Source organism: Denticeps clupeoides, chromosome 20 (assembly GCF_900700375.1).
Source record: "Denticeps clupeoides chromosome 20, fDenClu1.1, whole genome shotgun sequence".
Lineage (NCBI taxonomy): Eukaryota > Metazoa > Chordata > Actinopteri > Clupeiformes > Denticipitidae > Denticeps > Denticeps clupeoides.
Genome location: NC_041726.1, coordinates 580,513 through 598,665, shown reverse-complemented (window position 1 = coordinate 598,665; position 18,153 = coordinate 580,513). Strand labels below are relative to the sequence as shown.

Sequence of the window (18,153 nt, the reverse complement as noted above, 5' to 3'; positions counted from 1 at the left end):
TTGCCAATTTCACCTTTTAATGATTTATTAGAAATGTGTGTTTTACACTTATTTCCTGAACAGAGTGCATGCATTATTTTAAATATTTTTATTGTATAAAATATATTTGACATAGTGTGTGTTGTGGTATATTAGAGTGAAACGTGTTCATGTTGTTGGACTGACAGAGAAGAGCTACTTCCTGCTTCACCCCTTTCTTTCTCTCTTTCAGTCTTTCTCTTCTGTCCATATAAGGAGACGGAGCGTCTGGCCCGAACCAGGCGGAAACGGCGCGGTGGCCGCCGGGAAATTCCCATCCAGGAAGACGAGGGAGGCTGCGCCGCGACGCCCTGCCGAACGGAACCTCGCACGACCCACAGCACAAGGTAACAAGTCGGGCCGCTTCTCTTCACCGCGGCCGTCGGTTCGCGGCGGCGACGACGGAGGAAAGAACCGCCGCGGCGCCCCGTCTGTAGGCGCCGTGCGCGGCCGCGTAATGCCCGGGCTGCGTCCCCATCCTCCGCGCTGCTCCCTGCCGACGTGGGGCCGGACAGGCCGGCGGGGCGTTTTAAAAAGCTCCGTGAGCGCCGCTGCTCGCCTGAACTCGCGTCTCTAAGTCGGCCAGCCTTTATACACGTAAAAAAGAGCAAGTTCGGCGTTAGAAAGACGACCCGAGACCGCCGCGTCCCAATCCGCGTACCGGCTGGGTTCCGTCCTGCTGCTGCTGCGGCGTTTCTGCTTCCTATCCGGGCTCAGCACGGCGTGGCCCAGTTCCCCCGATTCTGACCTGCTTTCCGGACTCTTTATTACTCCGCTACTTCTACTGCGAGGTCCATTTTACTGATGCTTTTTACGGCTCTGATTTAATTGCTAATGATCATCAGAATAAAGTGTGCAGCTAATAGTCATATTTATCCCGAGTGTGTTTCCCTGGGGGAGCAGGGCCGGTTGTGCTCATTAAATGCAGACTAATTACCTGCTGCTCAGGTAAATGGGCGGGGCGGGTTCCGGTTATCAAACAGTTTTTTTGGGTTAAAGATGGTGGGAGGAAGCGGTCAACACTGGTTCTTTTAAACTAACGTCTCCTGTTGTGGCGTTTTAGGACCTCCTCGTTTGGCCAGTTCGTCCACTCGCGGTCCACCTGGTAGACTCTGTTGAGAGCTGCAGCGGGCGTGGCGTGGCGTGGCACGTCGGGTTGGACCTGTCTGTCTGACCGCTTTCTTCTCCGTTCTCTCCGTCCAGCTATGGCGGAGTTGGCCGGTCTGGTGCAGCGCCTGGAGGTGGCCGTTGGCCGTCTGGAGACGGTGGCTGCGGGTGGTGGTGGGAGCTCTGCCGGTGGCTCTGGAGGTAGAGTTCTATTAAAAATGACGGTCTGTCAGCCTGGAGTAAGTGGTATTGTACTTATCGGCTCCTTCCTCCCGCAGCCGTGTCGGTGTATGTGGACGCCTACGATTCCCTGATATCGGGCCCCGTGGCCCAGTACCTCGCGCTCAGCCAGAAGATCGGCGGCGATGTCCAGAAGCATGTACGTTTGTGAAGGACCGTTGGAACGTCCGTGTCCCACCTACTGTGTACTGATTTTGCCGTTGGGTTTGCACGCAGGCGGACATGATGAAGCAGGCGTTCGCCTGTCAGAGGCAGCTCCTGGTCATGGCCTCCGGCAGTCAGAAGCCTTCTGATGTGAGCTCCGTTTCAACTCTTCTAATAATGTAGTTGAATTAATGGCCAGGAAGTGAGGAATTCGTATTTTTGAACTCTGTCTTGTCCTTCGTAGGCGAACTTGTCCTCCCTGTTGGCTCCGGTGTCCAAGGCCATCCAGGAGGTGCAGAGCTTCCGCGAGCTACATCGCTCCTCGCCCCTCTTCAACCATCTCTCCGCGGTCAGCGAGAGCGTGCCGGCCCTCGGCTGGGTCGCCATGGTGAGCGCAGGGGGCGTGGCTCCGTGTCGGCCCCAGCTGGGGGCCGCTCTTTCACAAGTCCAATGTCTTCGACTGGAAGTGTTGATTGGCAGTTCGTCCGTATTCATGCTGCTGACGGTGGAGCAGCGCTTCAGCCTGGACTCGTCCTCTGCACCATAAACACCAAAAGTCCAGAACGGCCGTCCTGGCCGAATAATTTAAGCAGGTTTTGTTGAATGGAAACGGAAAAAAAATGAAATGCTTCACACAAAGATCTAAAAGTTCTCTGCAGAAATGTTTTCAAAGCTGCCTGCTTGTTATGTGTGAAATCGGGCTTCTACGTTGAGAATTATATTCTGGTTAAAGGAACATTAATTAATTAATTAATTAATTGAAATGGTGCCCTGAAATATTTACATTTACGGCATTTACCAGACGCCCTTATCCAGTGTGACTTAGTCAGTAGTTACAGGGACAGTCCTCCCCTGGAGACACTCAGGGTTAAGTGTCCTGCTCAGGGACACGATGGTAGTGAGTGGGGTTTGAACCTGGGTCTTCTGGTTCATAGACAAGTGTGTTACCCGCTAGGCTACTACCACCCTACTATAAATAATATGTATTATTATTATTATTATTACTGACTGCAGTACTCTTTCTTTTCAGGAACCCAAACCAGGTCCCTACGTGAAGGAGATGCAAGATGCTGCCACCTTCTACACCAACCGTGTGCTCAAGGATTACAAAGACAAGTAAGAATCCGTTTGGTTTCTTCATAATGGGGATTTAAAGACGGTTTAAGACTCATCTGAGACCCAGTGGTCCATGTTATGGGTTGGTATGGTGGTGAGCCCAGACCGGGACTAGAAACTACCAGTTCTGTTTTGTGGTAGGGACCAGACACATGTGGACTGGGTGAAGGCCTACATCGCCATCTGGACTGACCTGCAGGCCTACATCAAACAGCACCACACCACCGGGCTGTCCTGGAGCAAGTCTGTGAGTCCTGCACACGCTTCCGTGAACCAGAACCAGACGGCCACACGCTTGTGCCTCGAGGCTCCGTTTTTGAACGATGTTGGTGTTTCAGGGTCCCGTAGCATCCGCCTCTGCAGCGCCGCGTGCTCCCGGTGGGGCTCCGCCTCCTCCACCCCCAGGCCCTCCTCCTCCCCCCATGGACCTCAGCGGACCAGCCGGTGGTGACTCTGCAGAGGCCAACCGTAACGCCCTATTCGCCTCCCTCAACAAGGGTTCGGACATCACCAAAGGTGAGCGAAGATGTTTCCCGTATATTCGTCTCAGCTGTTCCTCTCTTCTCACCGGTTCATTTCTTCTTTTAGGGCTGAAGCATGTCTCGGATGATCAGAAAACTCACAAGAACCCGGCCCTCAAAGGACCAGGGGGACCCCTGCGCTCCGGCCCCAAACCGTTCTCCTCCCCCAAGGCTGCGGCTGCCTCCCCGGCCCGTTCCCTGCCAGCCGTGCTGGAGCTCGATGGCAAGAAGTGGAAAGTGGTGAGAAATGAGCCAGATGAGCCAGTCTCGAGATGATGATGATGATGATGATGATGACGATCAGTAGCTTCACCGGAGGTCCAATCTTTCAGGAAAACCAAGAAGGCGCCCAGGGTCTCGTGATCAGCGACACCGAGCTCAAACAGGTGGTCTACGCCTTCAAGTGCTCCAACAGCACCCTTCAGGTCAAGGGGAAGATCAACTCCATTACTGTAGGTGCGGACCTGTCCCGCGCCGCACACGTTCACGTATTCATGTCTTTAGCGGTTCTTCTCGCTGTGCAAATTGTGGTATTTTTGCACTGAAGTTCCACCTGTGCCCTCAGATAACTGTAAGAAAATGGGCCTGGTCTTCGACGACGTTGTCGGCATCGTCGAGGTGATCAACTGTAAGGATGTGAAAGTACAGGTACGTGCCGCGCGGCGTCCATACGCCCGGGGAGGAGGGAGTCTGGATGAAGGAATTTCCGTATTGTCCATGTGCAGGTGATGGGTAAGGTGCCCACCATCTCCATCAACAAGACCGACGGCTGCCACGTGTACCTGAGTCCCGACTCGCTGCAGTGCGAGATCGTCAGCGCCAAGAGCTCCGAAATGAACGTGTTGGTGCCTGGCAAAGATGGCGATTATGTAAGTGTGTGTGGCTGCAACGTTTTAACCAGGAAGTGCCGTGGTCCGTTCGATTATGGACGCTGATCTTGTTTCGCAGACCGAGCTCCCCGTTCCTGAACAGTTCAAGACGGTTTGGGACGGCAAGAAGCTCGTCACCACCGCAACGGAGATTGCTGGATAAAGGGACGCCGCGGCCGAGACCACCCCCCCCCCCCCACCCCCCCGTTTCAAACGCCTACCTGACCAAGCAAGCAGCCAATCACGACGTCAAACTGAGATGCCAACCACGCCCATTTCCTCGCCCATCAGCCTGCCAACTGTAGCTGTAACGTCCTCCAATAAACGAGAGGGCTGCTCCATTTGAAACCCCGCAGCCCTTCAGCCAAGTGCAGGGAGCGTCTCGTCATTTGGTTTGGCCAGTAGGATCTCCCAAATTAGTTGCCAACAATGTTTTATTACTTTTTCTTTTATTTTGCAGTGAGCAGTGCAATCAAGAAAAAATGGGCCAAAATCATTTTTGTTCTTCCAGATCATTTACTATCAAGGTTGTTTTGAGGAGTGGTTCTGTACAATTAATATCATTTTCATTTCTGTTCTTTGGTCAGAAGGGGCGGGGCTTCAGAAGTTCCATATATGCAATTCAGCCCTCAAGCGCTTGAGCAACCTTGACTATAATGTTGAAATCGGACCACAATTTTTATTGCTGTGAGGGATGTTTGCGAAGCAAATTTGTAGTCACCCACATTAGCAATCTATTTAGAGAGAATGACGAGTTATGTGCAGGATCACTGTTGTCTTTTCTATTGTAACACTGAAGCGTACGGTTCTAATATGAACCACACCGGTTCCCATCGTTCCTCGCTGTAACGTCCCTTCCAGCATTCTGCATTAACATTGTTCCACAGGGATTTTAGAAAATCACAAATGGGTGGAAGGTAGATTAGATGTGGAGATATTAAACGTGTGGTGCACCTTGGCATGAAGAAGGATGAAAATAGCATTTCTGTTTTAACCTGGGAAGTATCTGAATGGAGGGATTTGTAATGATCTGTACGTTCGGTTCCACCCGAAACACGCTTTTACCCAGCATTCATTTCACCTTCAGCCTCTGTAGTGTGTTTTGTCTGTTTTTTTTCTTTTTTTTCTTACTGGGTTAAGAATGACAGTTCTGCTCACTAGTACTGGATGAATACCTAAGTAAAACAGTTGCAATAAACCTGACTGACGTTTTGCTTTTTTTGTGGGGGACGTCTTTGCAGTCAATCAGGCCTTTGACCAAATTTAACCAATTTTTGCATTTCAAAGCCTAGAATAAAGTCGAAAGTAAAAAATGTGATTCACTAAAACAATCTATTTATTAACAGGCAGCCATTTATTACACATTCTCCATTATAGTAGTAGCAGCCTGACAGTTTGGAACATCATGAAATGACAGTAGAAGTACATGTTTAAATGCAAAAATCAACTCATTAGGAATTAAAAAGATTCAGTGCAATTTAAAAGGAAAGAACTGATGATAAACCTTAAAAACTACATGCTGGAGTGTGTTTAGTGCAAGTAAGGCAACAGGTTCTCATCAAACCACGCCCGGGTAAACTGCAGATGGTCTCCTTCTGTAGCCAAGAAAACCAGCTTCCCGGCTTTATCCATTTCCGCCAGACCCAGGCGATCCTTAAATGGGGACGCAAAACTTTAACAAGATGTTCTGAAAGAGGAACATAAATCACATGATATAACTTCCTCACCTCCTTATATATAACGCTGTCCTGCAGAGTCTCGGTCTCTTCAGCTTGACCTGGTTTCAGGAAGCCAAACCACTGGGACAGGGTGATATTTGCACATATAAAAAATGATAAAATATCTAAATTAAAAGTGAGTTACACACACATTTCTGGTTAATATTGATAATGCTGATCAGTCTGGGCTCTTCATTACCTCGGTGTCAACTGGGTCCACAACCGAGTCCTGCAGAAACTTGACCATGACAAATTTATTAAGGGACATCAGGTTCTTCTTGTAGGTCTCATTAATGCCCTAAAGCCAACGGCAATTAAATGAAATCACAGAGGAATGAACTTTTTTTTTTTTTTTTTTTTTTCGTAATTAAGAACAGTCGGTCAGATACCGACGTACCCGCTCCTGGTTTATGTCAGCGAGGAAGAGACTTTTCTCCTTGTACAAGTCCCCATTTAAAGGGTCGTGCCAGTACTGCGCTTGAACAAGGCTGTGGAGGGAAGAGGCGGAGAACAACACAACACAGACGGCCAGCCAGCTTTCAGAGGGAAAAGCTCACAGGAATTTCAGATTAAGGTGGAACGCAGCCATGTGGTCCTGCAGCACGTTCCCAAATTTGTTGTGTGAGGTCATATCTTTAAAAACAGGAGTGTAATTCCGTAAGATACCCAACCAGTTCCACAATAATGACGGATGTACTGTGAAATCTCTATGTACTTATTGCCTTCTTTATCGACCCTCTTCATCTGTGCATCTGCTGATAATTATACAATATGTCCTGATGGTGAGAAGTTGTACAGACATACCAGCAAAACGCTCATTTCTGGGACAAAGATGGTGAGACTTTGGGGAAATGCAACTGAAACAAATGGCGTCAACCCACCGGCCAAAACGAAAAGTCTCTGCGGCTGGACGCGCTTACTGTTTCTGGACGAAATCGGAGTACGCGCCGGAGTTGAGCATCTTGCGTATCCAGTCGCAGATGTGCGAGCTCTCCCCAGGGCACCGAGGCAGGCCGTACACTCCTGACAAGGAACCAGAGCTGCGCGTGACTCACAGAAACGTGCACACCGGCCCGGCAGCCTCGCGGGGGACTCATTTACCCTGCTGCTGTCCCCCGACCGAAATCAGGTTCCTCATGGGCGGAGACGGACATCTCTGAGCAACCGCCCTCCTGCGGGAACACGGTCTGTGTCTGGAACAGGTCGGCTCAGTTCGGGCGTGTTTGGTAAGTCCCTGAATTTCTACTCACAAGAACTGTCCACCTTGAGAAAAGCCCATGGCGTTATAGCCACTCTGGAGTTCCGGATCTTTTGACAGTTGGTTGCACGCAAAGGACACTTGCTCGTTCACATCCATGAAGAAGCCATTCTCAGTGTCCTTAAAAACAAGGGAAGGTGAATTCCATTCCCGACGTGTCAATATATAAAAGCAAAATAGAATTATGTGTATTATACAAGCGGGTGGTAACACACCTGACCACAAAGTCCCAGGTTCGAGTGTCTCCTGTCCCTGTCACTACTGATTGTAAGTCGCTCTGGATAAGAGTGAGTGTAAATGAAAGTGTGTTCACGGTGAACAATACCTGAACTACAGATTTCCCAATCATCAGAGAGAGCACGTAAATTCCTGGAACGTCTTCTTCCACCATCTTCTTTATAGATCCCATGCTCAGGGGGTTGCAGCAGCTGTCTCCTGCATGAACATGGCTTTTAAAAAGCTGTAAATGTAAAGAACTCTCTGTATAGCGTCTCTTTCTCTCTCTCACCCATTCCATGCCACAGAACCAGAGGAAGAGACGCATTGGGAGCCCGGGATCCGACAGAGACGGAAACCAGGGGAGCGGCCCCGACAAGGAGCAGGAGCCAGGCAGACAAGGGCATCATTAAAGGCCAATCTGCGGGAAAAAAGAAGAGCATGAGGTGACGACGACAGATGAGGAAGTGTGCAGATCTGAAAATGAGCCCAACACGGGGAAACAACACGGACTTCTTTCAAACAATCTGAGCAGCTACGTTTTTAAGCCAACGCCTAACGTCCAAATGCTGGTATTAACAAATAATAATTAATAAAGAGGCAAGGATCCGGTTTACTAACATGACGAGAGAACAGGCGCCACACAAGCGATCATGTGACAAGTTCGGCTCTCCACCTCGCTGCCAGATCTGTAGCTGCGCGGGATAGACGGCGCGGCCGCGTCCTCGCAGATTCGTCTGTGCGCGTACAGTACAGATCTGCGCATGTGCAGAGGCTGCCGCGGTTTGTCACGTGACCCACCGGCGCCAATCAGAGCGCAGCAGCCCAGCGCCGGTCATGGGGCGAGATGTGGCTCTTCTGTTCTTCCTCTGGTGAGAAATCCGGCGGAACGGAGTACCTGGGGCCGAGAAAGTGCTCCGGCTCGCCGGGCACAACAGCTGCGGGCCACGAACACAAACAACTTCGGCATGAAAGTGGTAAGGAAATGAGTTCTGTCACACTTTCCCGGCATTAGCGGTGTGCTCATCATATTTCATTTAGTCGTTTATATTTCCACATTAATTTTTTTCATATTCTCACCAATGTGCTATTTTTACTACTGTTGTTGTGATAATTGTCGTTGCTACTACATTTATAAGAAATTTCGTACCGTGACCTATATTTTCATGATGTATTTTTTTCCGCGATGTTACTCAACATTGTCAGTATCTCAGAATCGATTATAATAATTCAATTCTGCAATACATATGTTGACTCTATAACATCTGCAAACATGTGGGCGTGGCCTGTGTGCGCACGCGCATCTGCAGGACAATCGTGAGGTCGTGGCGACATCAGGGACTTCCAAATGAGGATCTGACGACCACAATAAAGCAAGGTCTAGGTCGTGGTGTGATGTAAGAACATTTGTATAAAAATGGAATGAGCTATAGTAGTTCGGTTTGAGGCTCTTACTCATTTAGGTGAATTATCACAACTTTCACCAGTTTTTGGCAATGAAAATTTCCGCCCTGGTAGAGATGACCCAGGTATTAAAATCTGGTCAATACAAGGTATTAGTAGGGCATCTGATCTCTATAATGAAGGAAAACTCATGTCTTTTGAAGAAATTAGGACAAGGTCTGAAATTCATCAAAAGACTTTTTCAAATATTTGCAATTTATGGCCAAATCTAAAGAATAATTTAATGACAGACTTCAAGCATGGCGATCTGACCTGCAGGTCAATATAACTGAGGAATGGCGGTAAATAGCATGTTTAAAAGCTTAAACTCAGACAAGGAACACCCATTTGAGACTGCGTCAGTATAAATGGCTGAGTAGACAATACATCACTCCAGTTAAGTTACACAACTTCAATCCAAATATTCCTGATGAATGTGACAAATGTAAGCAAGAGAAGGGAACTGTTTTGGGGTTAAAATATTGAACATTGTAAGTAAAATTGTTGGTAAAGTAATTTACATTTACAATTACATTTACTGCATTTACCAGACGCCCTTATCCAGAGCAACTTACAATCAGTAGTTACAGGGACAGTCCCCCCCTGGAGACACTCAGGGTTAAGTGTCTTGCTCAGGGACACAATGGTAGTAAGTGGGGTTTGAACCTGTGTCTCCTTGTTCACAGGCGAGTGTCTTACCCACTAGGCTACTACCACCCTTCCTTTTTAATTCCTTTTGATCCCAAGCTGTGTATGTTACATATTTGTCCTTCAAATTTAAAAATGACCAAACATGAAAAATTGCTGCTGATTATCTGTTTGTTGGAAGCCATGCATGTAATTGCTTGCTTTTGGAAAAAAGAAGAACGTCCTGGCGCGTGTCGGTGGGTAAAGGGGATGACTTCATGTCTTGCTTTCTGAAGAACAGACTCCATGTGTTTTGGTCCATTTGGAAGGTGTTTTGTGACTTTTTGCCGAGTCTGGACGGTGATTCTTTTGTGGAACTGATGGACATTGAAAATATACAAAATATAACTATCTTATAATGCACTTATAATGCATGTACACTCATGCATCTCATGAAGCAGCTTTTGATGATTACAATAGTGAACAAAGCAGCCATGAAGGTAAAAAGAGGCGACTCTGAAAAAACAGATTCATCAAACATACGTCACTTCCGTTACAAAAAAACCAAATATAGTTACTGCATTGTATTCGTCAAAATGACACCAACTTAGTCTCCATAAACACCACAGAGTTCATGCATCCAAACTTCTGACTTGTTCTCACAAATATGTCTATTTAAAGTACATCCTTCACTTATCCCACTCATGTATAAATCTGATCATTCTAAGGAATTGTAGTTTTTTTTAGTCAAATTTATTTTTTCCCAAAATTTGTTCACACATTTTCAAATATGGACCATCAGTCTACCAGCCAGACTAAACTGATCTTACGTGTCAGCGTCCAAACAGCCTTCCCAGGAGTGTTTAATGCTCAGAGAAACTACAAAAATGTATTTTCATAGACAGATTGTGATACTAATAAAGTATGTGCATATAATGCAGGGTTTTTAACAGGTTGATTGGATGCAGTTGCTCAATGAACAACGTATACCGGACCAAAACTGCACTGGCCGCTTCTTGACTGCAAATCATGGCTCTAGGCGATGGATACTCCATAAACTCTGACCCCGAGGAGGACTGTGAGGAGACCGACCTGCTCCTTAACAATGACATGGAGCCGGCTGTGAAGGAAGCAGGTACGTCCTTAATCTTCTGATGAAGTGGCCTCACAGAAGGAAACAATAATATCTGTATTTTTCTGGTATGTTTCACAGCAGCTCCACAGTTATGCTCAGCACGATACAGTCTGGCTCTCCTGATGTTCTTCGGATTCGCTGTGGTATATGGACTCCGCGTCAATCTCAGTGTTGCCATGGTTGCTATGGTCAATGACACCGAATCGCATCAGTCCCTCAACAGAAGCACCGGGCATGAGTGTCCGGCACATTCCGACAACCGTAACAGCAGCAAGAAAACAGACGGGCCGGATGGGGTGAGAACAACTCCCTTTTTTCAAGCTTGTTGTTTGTTTCATGCTGCATTTTATTTAGTCTGTTAACTTGTTCTAAAACTACTGAATCAGATGTTTTTCAGATAAAAAAATGTCTACTTCTTTTTGACAGAGTCCACGCTACCCATGGAGTCCGGAGACTCAGGGAATGCTGCTGGGAGCTTTCTTCTTTGGATATCTGGTCACTCAGATCCCGGGGGGCTATCTGGCTGGTCGCTTTGGGGGGAGAATCTTCCTGGGTGGGGGCGTTCTGGGCACAGCGGCTCTCACCCTCCTCACCCCTTTAGCTGCTCAGCTTGGAGTCTCCTGGCTGTTTGCTTTGCGTGCGTTGGAGGGCTTTGGAGAGGTAAGAGAACATTTTACATTGACAGCATCTGGTAGACGCTCTTATCCAGAGGTTGAAAACAAGTTGTGCTGCAGCGTTCTGGATCAACTGAAGAGTAGCGGTTAGAGGCAGACCAGCCAGAAGTGAGTTGCAGATGTCCAGTTTGGAGACGTCATCTGCATAGCAGTGGTAGGATAATGCATGCAAGAATATGACCTCACCAAGGGATTTGGTGTAAAGGGAGAACAGGAGTGGGCCAAGTGCTCAGCCATGAAGGACACCAGTAGAGAGCTTTTGAGGTGCAGATGTGATCCCCTTCCGTGTCACCTGACGAGATCTATCATCCAGATAGGAATCTATTCACTTTCATGCCGAGCCACCAATTCCAAACAGGGTCTTGTGCTGCTGAATGGTCCAGAAAGCTCAGGACTGATGACAGTTTTACTGATCTAGCAGCATGTAGAAGAGCAGAACATTGTTGTAGCATACTGTCTCTATACTATTCAAATGTATGTAACTTCATTCCTCAGCAAAGTCACTTAACGCTTGTTTTATTACAGTCACGTGAAAGCTTTTAGTTATAAAGATTGCTGCTTGTACACTAAGAGCAGCAAGGCAATGCACATAAACATTCAAATAGCTTCAACCTGAATTTTACACTATATAGTTATATAAGGCCACAATAAAAGTCATATGACTTTGAAGCAATTGCATAATCATAGTGTTTTGTGACACTTCATAGGGTTATGGTTAAAGTAACTTTTTATCGTAGTCAAAGCCCGAAACACATACATGTTTTGTTAAATACTCTCATGATGCTATGGATGGTTTTTGGATATTGTTATTAAATAATATAAAAAAGTTATTCATTAACCATTAAATATTGGAAATATTGAAAACAAAGAATTAAAAAAAAAAAATTCTTTGAATGGGTGTGGCCCTGAAATGGAGTATATGATGTTGCCTCTACCATTAAACAATACCTTATGTAAATTCAAAGCCCTGAGGTGTTCTGAAGCACAGCAATTATTTACAAGCTGGGTTGTGTTCTACGTGTGGAGGCTTGATGGGTAACAACTAACCGCACAAGTCAAAATTGTTCAAATTCCATAAACTATCCTTTAACTATAATTAGTGCATGTAAGTTGCACACACCAGTTGTAATAGGAGGTGTTTTCCATTCACTTTGTATGGATTGATGCGCCATTGAACTCAATTGTGGGTCCATCGCTTCGTGTTCTTTGTGGTACCTGCAGCACAAAGTTAGGAAATGTGACACTTACAGCATTTATCAGACGCCCTTATCCAGAGTGATCAGTGGTGACAGGGACAGTCCCCCATGAGACCCTCAGGCTACTATCACCACTGTTCAACTTTTCAAGTACAGAGCAGGCAGCAGCCAATCAAGCCAATATGTAGTCCTCCCAAACAAAAGCAGCTGCATTAAAGGCTTTAATTTATTATAACATGTTAAATATTTAAAGCTAATAGCAGTGATTAACAAATTCATTTTGACAGCGATATCGATAATCATCAGGATATGACTGCTTTACATTGTAAAAAGGGCGTCTATTCCATGTTCAATATCAACTACAGGATCATTCTGAAAAACAGAATAATTCCGGAATAGCATATAGGACGGATGGTTTACCCGTCCAATCATGTGAATTTTGAATTTTAGGGCGTGACGTTCCCTGCCATGATGGCCATGTGGGCTCGCTGGGCACCTCCTTTGGAAAGATCCCGTCTCATGACTATATCTGGAGCAGGGGCGAGTTTTGGGGCCTTTGTAGCCTTTCCAGTCACCGGCGTCATCTGTGAATCCCTGGGCTGGCCTGCTGTCTTCTACATTTGTGGTAATAAACATTTTATATAAATCACTTTATATTTCACTCCTTGTCACTTGGCTATTAGATATAATATTTTCTATAACTAACCTTATTTTGTCGATATGACTTTTATTTTAATTTCTATTGTGAATACTTAAATGAACTATGAATTCCTACTACTAAAGATTTAGGATTGATGCCCAGCTGTTTCTCACGATAGATTTTAGTTTACCATCGTAGTCAACCTGCTTTAACATTTAGCTGTTGCTCTGAATTTTACAGAGACAGTAGAGCTCATACGTTTCACCAATCAGACGTAGCCACGCAGTCACATGACCACACAAACCGTGGCGGGCAGAGGAGCACAAACTTCATACAGTACAGTTAAATGGTGCCATGAGCTAAGTAGACCTCCATACATCTTCTGTAGAGGAAGGAATGAGTGTTTAACTGTTTTATTTAACATATCGATGCTAACACAATTAATTAATATATAAGATAGTTTGTACTCTCAGATTTAGTCCATCAACTATTTATTAATATTAATAGTTATTATTATTATTGTTAGGACACATTCATATTTTTGAAATCCGAATACAAAATATATGAGATATTGCAATCCTACAGTTACTCAGGTCTTGACTAGTTTTAACACTAAATACTGTTGTAATTTTTTTGGATTACTACTTTTTACTTGTACTTGTGTATTATAATTTTGGAGTAACGCTACTCATACTTGTGTAAAATGTTTGGCTACTCTCCCCACCTCTGCATAACACACAGATATCATTGGTAGTGGCTATGGATTCTGCTAAAGTGCATAAAGTGCAATGACCAGTGTAACAGTAAGAAACATAAGACAAGGCAGCTGCATCATATGTAAATGATGTTAATAGATTGTGCTTCCCAGCTATTATAAGAGCCATTTTACAGTCCCTCCGTCTGGGTGATTTGTCTGACACTCTGACGCTTTGTGGCTGAAAAATGTTTGCAATCGACTACTTTTGTTTGTGCTCCGCCAAAACGTTGCATGCTGTACAAGATGTGCGAAAGTGATGTTGGCATTAGCTAACTGGCGTGCAGTGGCAAGCTAGTACAAATAGTTCCTGAGAAGCAGATGCATGTTTACAGACGTACAATAAACACTGTATTTGTACGATAATTTTACCCTCTGTACAATCAGTAATTCCTAAAATCCTATCATTTTACCCATTCAAGTTATTTCACTAGCACGATAGGGTACAGATCTCTGTGTTCATACTCGGCTCGTTTTACGTGTCGTTGCACGGTGCTGATAACAACAAACTACAGATCCCATGATGCAGTGCTTCAGTTGCCTTGCTGAACGGGATCCAGAATACATTCTTAGGTAAAAGTTGCATTATAAACTATAATATGCACAGTCTATGGCAATATGTGTTATTGAAAGAGGTTTTCTGAGCCATGTCAGAATGGAAATTGCGTGTGTACGATATACAATAATTTTAAGGTGCTGGTACCATTCTTCAACATTTTGGATGATGGAGCCAGACCGTCTGTGTTTTGCACCATACGATTTAGCCAGTAAAGGCGAAGTTGAACAGCATTCCTTTCCACGCCGACAGAGCAGCCTCAGTACACCGTTACCACCAGTAAAATATTGGCCTAGCCACAGCAGCCATTATATGAAGAGGGACACGCAATAATACCCCCACTTTGTCGGAGGGTGTCGCACATGTCTGCATGTTCGGTAACATGGAAGTAAATCTTATTATGTTTGAGTGATGCTAAATGTTGGAAGTACAAAAAAGTTGCAATTCAACAAAAGTGCAAAAAGCAAATAATTTGTGTTAATTGTTGCAATTGCAACATTGCAAACTCCTGGAGAGACTGGTTATATTACTTGGAGATTTTTACTCATTATTGACTGTTATTGACTGTTTTCCTTCATGTCCAGGAGGTGCCGGATGCCTCTGGGCTGTATTTTGGTTCGTCTTGGTGTCAGATGATCCACGCACTCATCCCCGCATCAGTGAACCTGAAAAAAATTACATTATCAATTCCATTGGATCGCAGGTATGCATTGGATATATTAATATTTATGACACTTCATTAGGGGGAAAAGGTTAAATGTCGAGTTTAGACCTGACTTGCTCTCTGTTCTTCAGGGAAGCGCACATGGCTGGTCCATCCCTCTGGTTTCTATGATGTTTTCTGTGCCTCTGTGGGCGATCATCATCTGTCAGATGTGTTCCAACTGGTCCTACTACACTTTGCTTACCTCACTTCCAACATACATGGACACCGTGCTACATTTTGACCTTCAGCAGGTGACATCAGTGTTATGGGTATTACTACAGAGATCCGTGTGCTCGGGGTGGAGTTCTTTTGGCAAACATGACCCTACAAGTCAGATTAGTTGAGGCGTTTTCTCCACACAACAGATTAAAATGTTGCTCTGTCTCGCTTAAGGTTGTTCATATTGATTTTGATAAATTTACATCGATATTTCTAAGCTATGAGCTCTGAAACAGTGAAACGTCCAGAATGTGTTTATTGGCGCTGCTGTTGACACCTCATTCATTTCACCTTTTTCTTTCCCTCTACATACAAAAAGAATTCCTTCCTCTCTGCGCTTCCTTACCTGGGCGCCTGGCTGTTTTCCGTCCTCTCAGGAGTGGCGGCAGATCACCTCCTGGAGAGGGAGGTGATGAGTGTCACTGCTGTTCGGAAGATCTTCACTCTTGCAGGCAAGTTGGCTCAACTTTCACTTCACATAAATATCTTTAGTCTCTTTCTTTTTTAGTAGATGAATGAAGAACTACTGTGGCGAACAGTTTCAGACAAACGTTCTTCTCTCCACAGGCCTTGTCTTACCAGCCGCCTTCCTGGTGGCCGTGGGCTACACCCGGTGCAGCAGTGCCCTGGCTGTGACCTGCCTCACACTGTCCACAACCATAGGGGGCGCCAGCGCTGCAGGGGTTTTTATCAACCAAATCGACATTGCACCTCGGTACTTGTCTGGTGTTTGACATCTTGCCATTTTCAGCTTTTTTCACCCTAAATTTGGTCACGTTGTCCCCACTCTCTAGTTATGCTGGCTTTCTTCTGGGAATCACAAACACTTTTGGGACCATTCCTGGTGTACTTTCTCCCATTGCTGTGGGCTACTTGGCTAAAGATGTAAGCATTCCTAATTTCCTTTTTATATCTGGTTTAAATCTGACCTGGAAGTTGTAAGTTAGACCTGTTTTTTCCAGCACTCCTTGGCCGGTTGGAGGAATGTGTTCCTCCTGTCTGCCGGAGTTAGTATCTTTGGGGCGCTTTTCTTCCTGGCACTTGGCAGCGGTAAAATCCAGAGGTGGGCAGTGGAAGAGGAGCTGATGTCCGAGGAAGAAAAGATGGAGCACTGATACGACACATTTATTAATACGGTTACTATTCACAGTACCAATAGAGACCAAAGCCTTGTTTTGTTCTTTCATAGCATTTTTACTGTAGTTCAACTGAACTGTCTGCTTTTTTTGTGCAGATCACAAATACTGTTTTTGTAATAGATCTTTTCTACATGATTGGATGAAAGGACTTTTTACTCTTGTGGTAAAAAATGCATTATAAACTGCCATCATACTGAAAATGTAATGTGATTTTGCCACGTGATTGAGGGAATAAATGTTTCAAAATGCAAAATAAAGATTTGCATATATATTGTACCAAATGCAAGAAATGAATGAAAGCAGAGATTGTGAAATATTTGGTGAATAAACCTCATTTCACAGAAATACGTGCCTGTGTCAGGTGGTTAACCCGGAAGTACATGGTCCGAGTCTGTATGAGTGCCTGACATGAGTTTTCATTTATATGTCTTTTCATTAGTCTGTCATAAAAAATCAAATAACAGATTTGAGTAGCAGTAATAATAGTCTTAACAGTCAAAGTACTTTTTAATCAAAGGAAAAATCCCATTAGCGTTTAAAGCTACAGACACGGAAACGGCACGTCCTGGGGAGAAAGCGGCTGAATTTTGGAAATACAGTATACATCATATACAGTATATGGGGACCAGTAAGACCGATATAAGAGCAGAAAAAACATGTCAGTGGACCTTTAAAAATGACCTTTTATGAACGGACCGACCTTTTTTCGGGTCACATGACGTCATCTGACAGGTCACGTGACAAAAAAGCGATATTACATTTTGTATGTTTTATTATATTTTGTACAGTATAATTACAGATATTACGTGAGTTTGTAGTCTAAAATTGTAACTATTAAACTTTCATCATTATCTACGTAACGCATTTAAACAGTTTGGGCGTTCTTCATAATCATATGGTAATAGATTTAAAATATTCAGATAATAGTGTGAAAACTATTATCAGTGTACTGATATGCACTTTATTGCAGCACTATGACTATAATATCTGAAGATATAATGTTCAGCTCACCTATATGATTGATTATCTATTGATTATTGATGATTATCTATGTTGTCATATCAACATCATTACAAATTCTGCATGTATATATAAGCGTACACATTATGCAATTTTATAACATAATATATTTTATTTACATTATATATGAAAGTCATTACTCAGGAACCTGCTGTTGTTGTACCCATTAGTTTTAAATTAGTTTTAATGTTAGAACAGGTACAAAGCCAAACACAGTTAGCATCTAGTCAGAAGAACACTGTCGTATTACAGTTAAAGTGAATGTATGAGGAGCGTTAACACGATACGTTTTACAATAAGTACACATTTAGGTGATGTGGGCAGTTTAGGAAATCAAAGGCTGATTTTATAATATCTGGTATGCACAGAGTACATAAGGTAATATAAGGTAAATAATTATGGAAAGAGTAAAGGTCACAGTGGAAATATTTTTATTAGTACATTTTTGAACATCATAAAAGAAAGTATTGAGATGGCTGGAGAAATAACACAAAAATACTGGGACTGGGAACCAGGAGACTGGGGATCTTGACCCTAAACTCTTCCTTCTAACTGTAAAATAAAACAAGATCATTTAACAATCTTGCTATAATGATTCTATGCAAGTTTGCACACATTAAACCCGTTCTATTCTTTATGCAGTGCGAGTACACGCAAAAATTCTGCTCTCTTCTCCAAAACCACACAAATGTACAAGCACATGTTGCGGCCTAAATCATAAGGATATATTTTAATGTACAGTTTTTTATTAAAGGTTAAGAAAGTCTTTAAAACCTGTTTTATCTCAGGTTTATCACATCTAAAATGAATCTCACTTTATTCCCAGAAAAGGTGGGC

General features: G+C 44.3%; 3 protein-coding genes across 6 annotated transcripts; 2 read left to right on the top strand and 1 right to left on the bottom strand.

The window, feature by feature from the left end:
- The first annotated feature begins 215 nt into the window (after positions 1-215).
- On the top strand, positions 216-5,218 carry cap1 (CAP, adenylate cyclase-associated protein 1 (yeast)). The gene is made up of 13 exons (XM_028963860.1): positions 216-365; positions 1,222-1,326; positions 1,404-1,504; positions 1,582-1,659; positions 1,754-1,897; positions 2,540-2,625; positions 2,767-2,872; positions 2,964-3,141; positions 3,214-3,386; positions 3,479-3,602; positions 3,712-3,794; positions 3,872-4,015; positions 4,095-5,218. The coding sequence occupies exons 2-13, from the start codon at positions 1,224-1,226 to the stop codon at positions 4,176-4,178; spliced, it is 1,404 nt and encodes a 467-aa protein (XP_028819693.1). The 5' UTR covers positions 216-365; positions 1,222-1,223; the 3' UTR covers positions 4,179-5,218.
- A 112-nt stretch (positions 5,219-5,330) lies between these two features.
- On the bottom strand, positions 5,331-7,959 carry LOC114770199 (palmitoyl-protein thioesterase 1-like). 2 transcript variants are annotated; one of them, XM_028963908.1, is made up of 10 exons: positions 7,829-7,959; positions 7,500-7,628; positions 7,317-7,426; positions 6,984-7,111; positions 6,835-6,905; positions 6,654-6,756; positions 6,131-6,221; positions 5,933-6,031; positions 5,743-5,814; positions 5,331-5,668 (listed from the first exon to the last, which is right to left on the bottom strand). In XM_028963908.1, the coding sequence occupies exons 1-10, from the start codon at positions 7,860-7,862 to the stop codon at positions 5,546-5,548; spliced, it is 960 nt and encodes a 319-aa protein (XP_028819741.1). In that variant the 5' UTR covers positions 7,863-7,959; the 3' UTR covers positions 5,331-5,545. The 2 variants fall into 2 exon arrangements, with proteins under 2 accessions (XP_028819741.1, XP_028819742.1); XM_028963909.1 differs by having other exon boundaries at positions 7,721-7,860.
- Positions 7,782-16,643, top strand: LOC114770198 (sialin-like). Of its 3 annotated transcripts, none has more exons than XM_028963907.1 (11): positions 7,782-8,184; positions 10,219-10,412; positions 10,494-10,708; positions 10,839-11,072; positions 12,733-12,907; positions 14,817-14,935; positions 15,028-15,189; positions 15,477-15,609; positions 15,725-15,872; positions 15,952-16,042; positions 16,120-16,643. In XM_028963907.1, the coding sequence occupies exons 2-11, from the start codon at positions 10,307-10,309 to the stop codon at positions 16,270-16,272; spliced, it is 1,536 nt and encodes a 511-aa protein (XP_028819740.1). In that variant the 5' UTR covers positions 7,782-8,184; positions 10,219-10,306; the 3' UTR covers positions 16,273-16,643. The 3 variants fall into 3 exon arrangements, with proteins under 3 accessions (XP_028819740.1, XP_028819739.1, XP_028819738.1); XM_028963906.1 differs by having other exon boundaries at positions 7,786-8,184; positions 10,231-10,412; positions 10,491-10,708; XM_028963905.1 differs by having other exon boundaries at positions 7,788-8,184; positions 10,491-10,708.
- Positions 16,644-18,153: the final 1,510 nt, after the last annotated feature.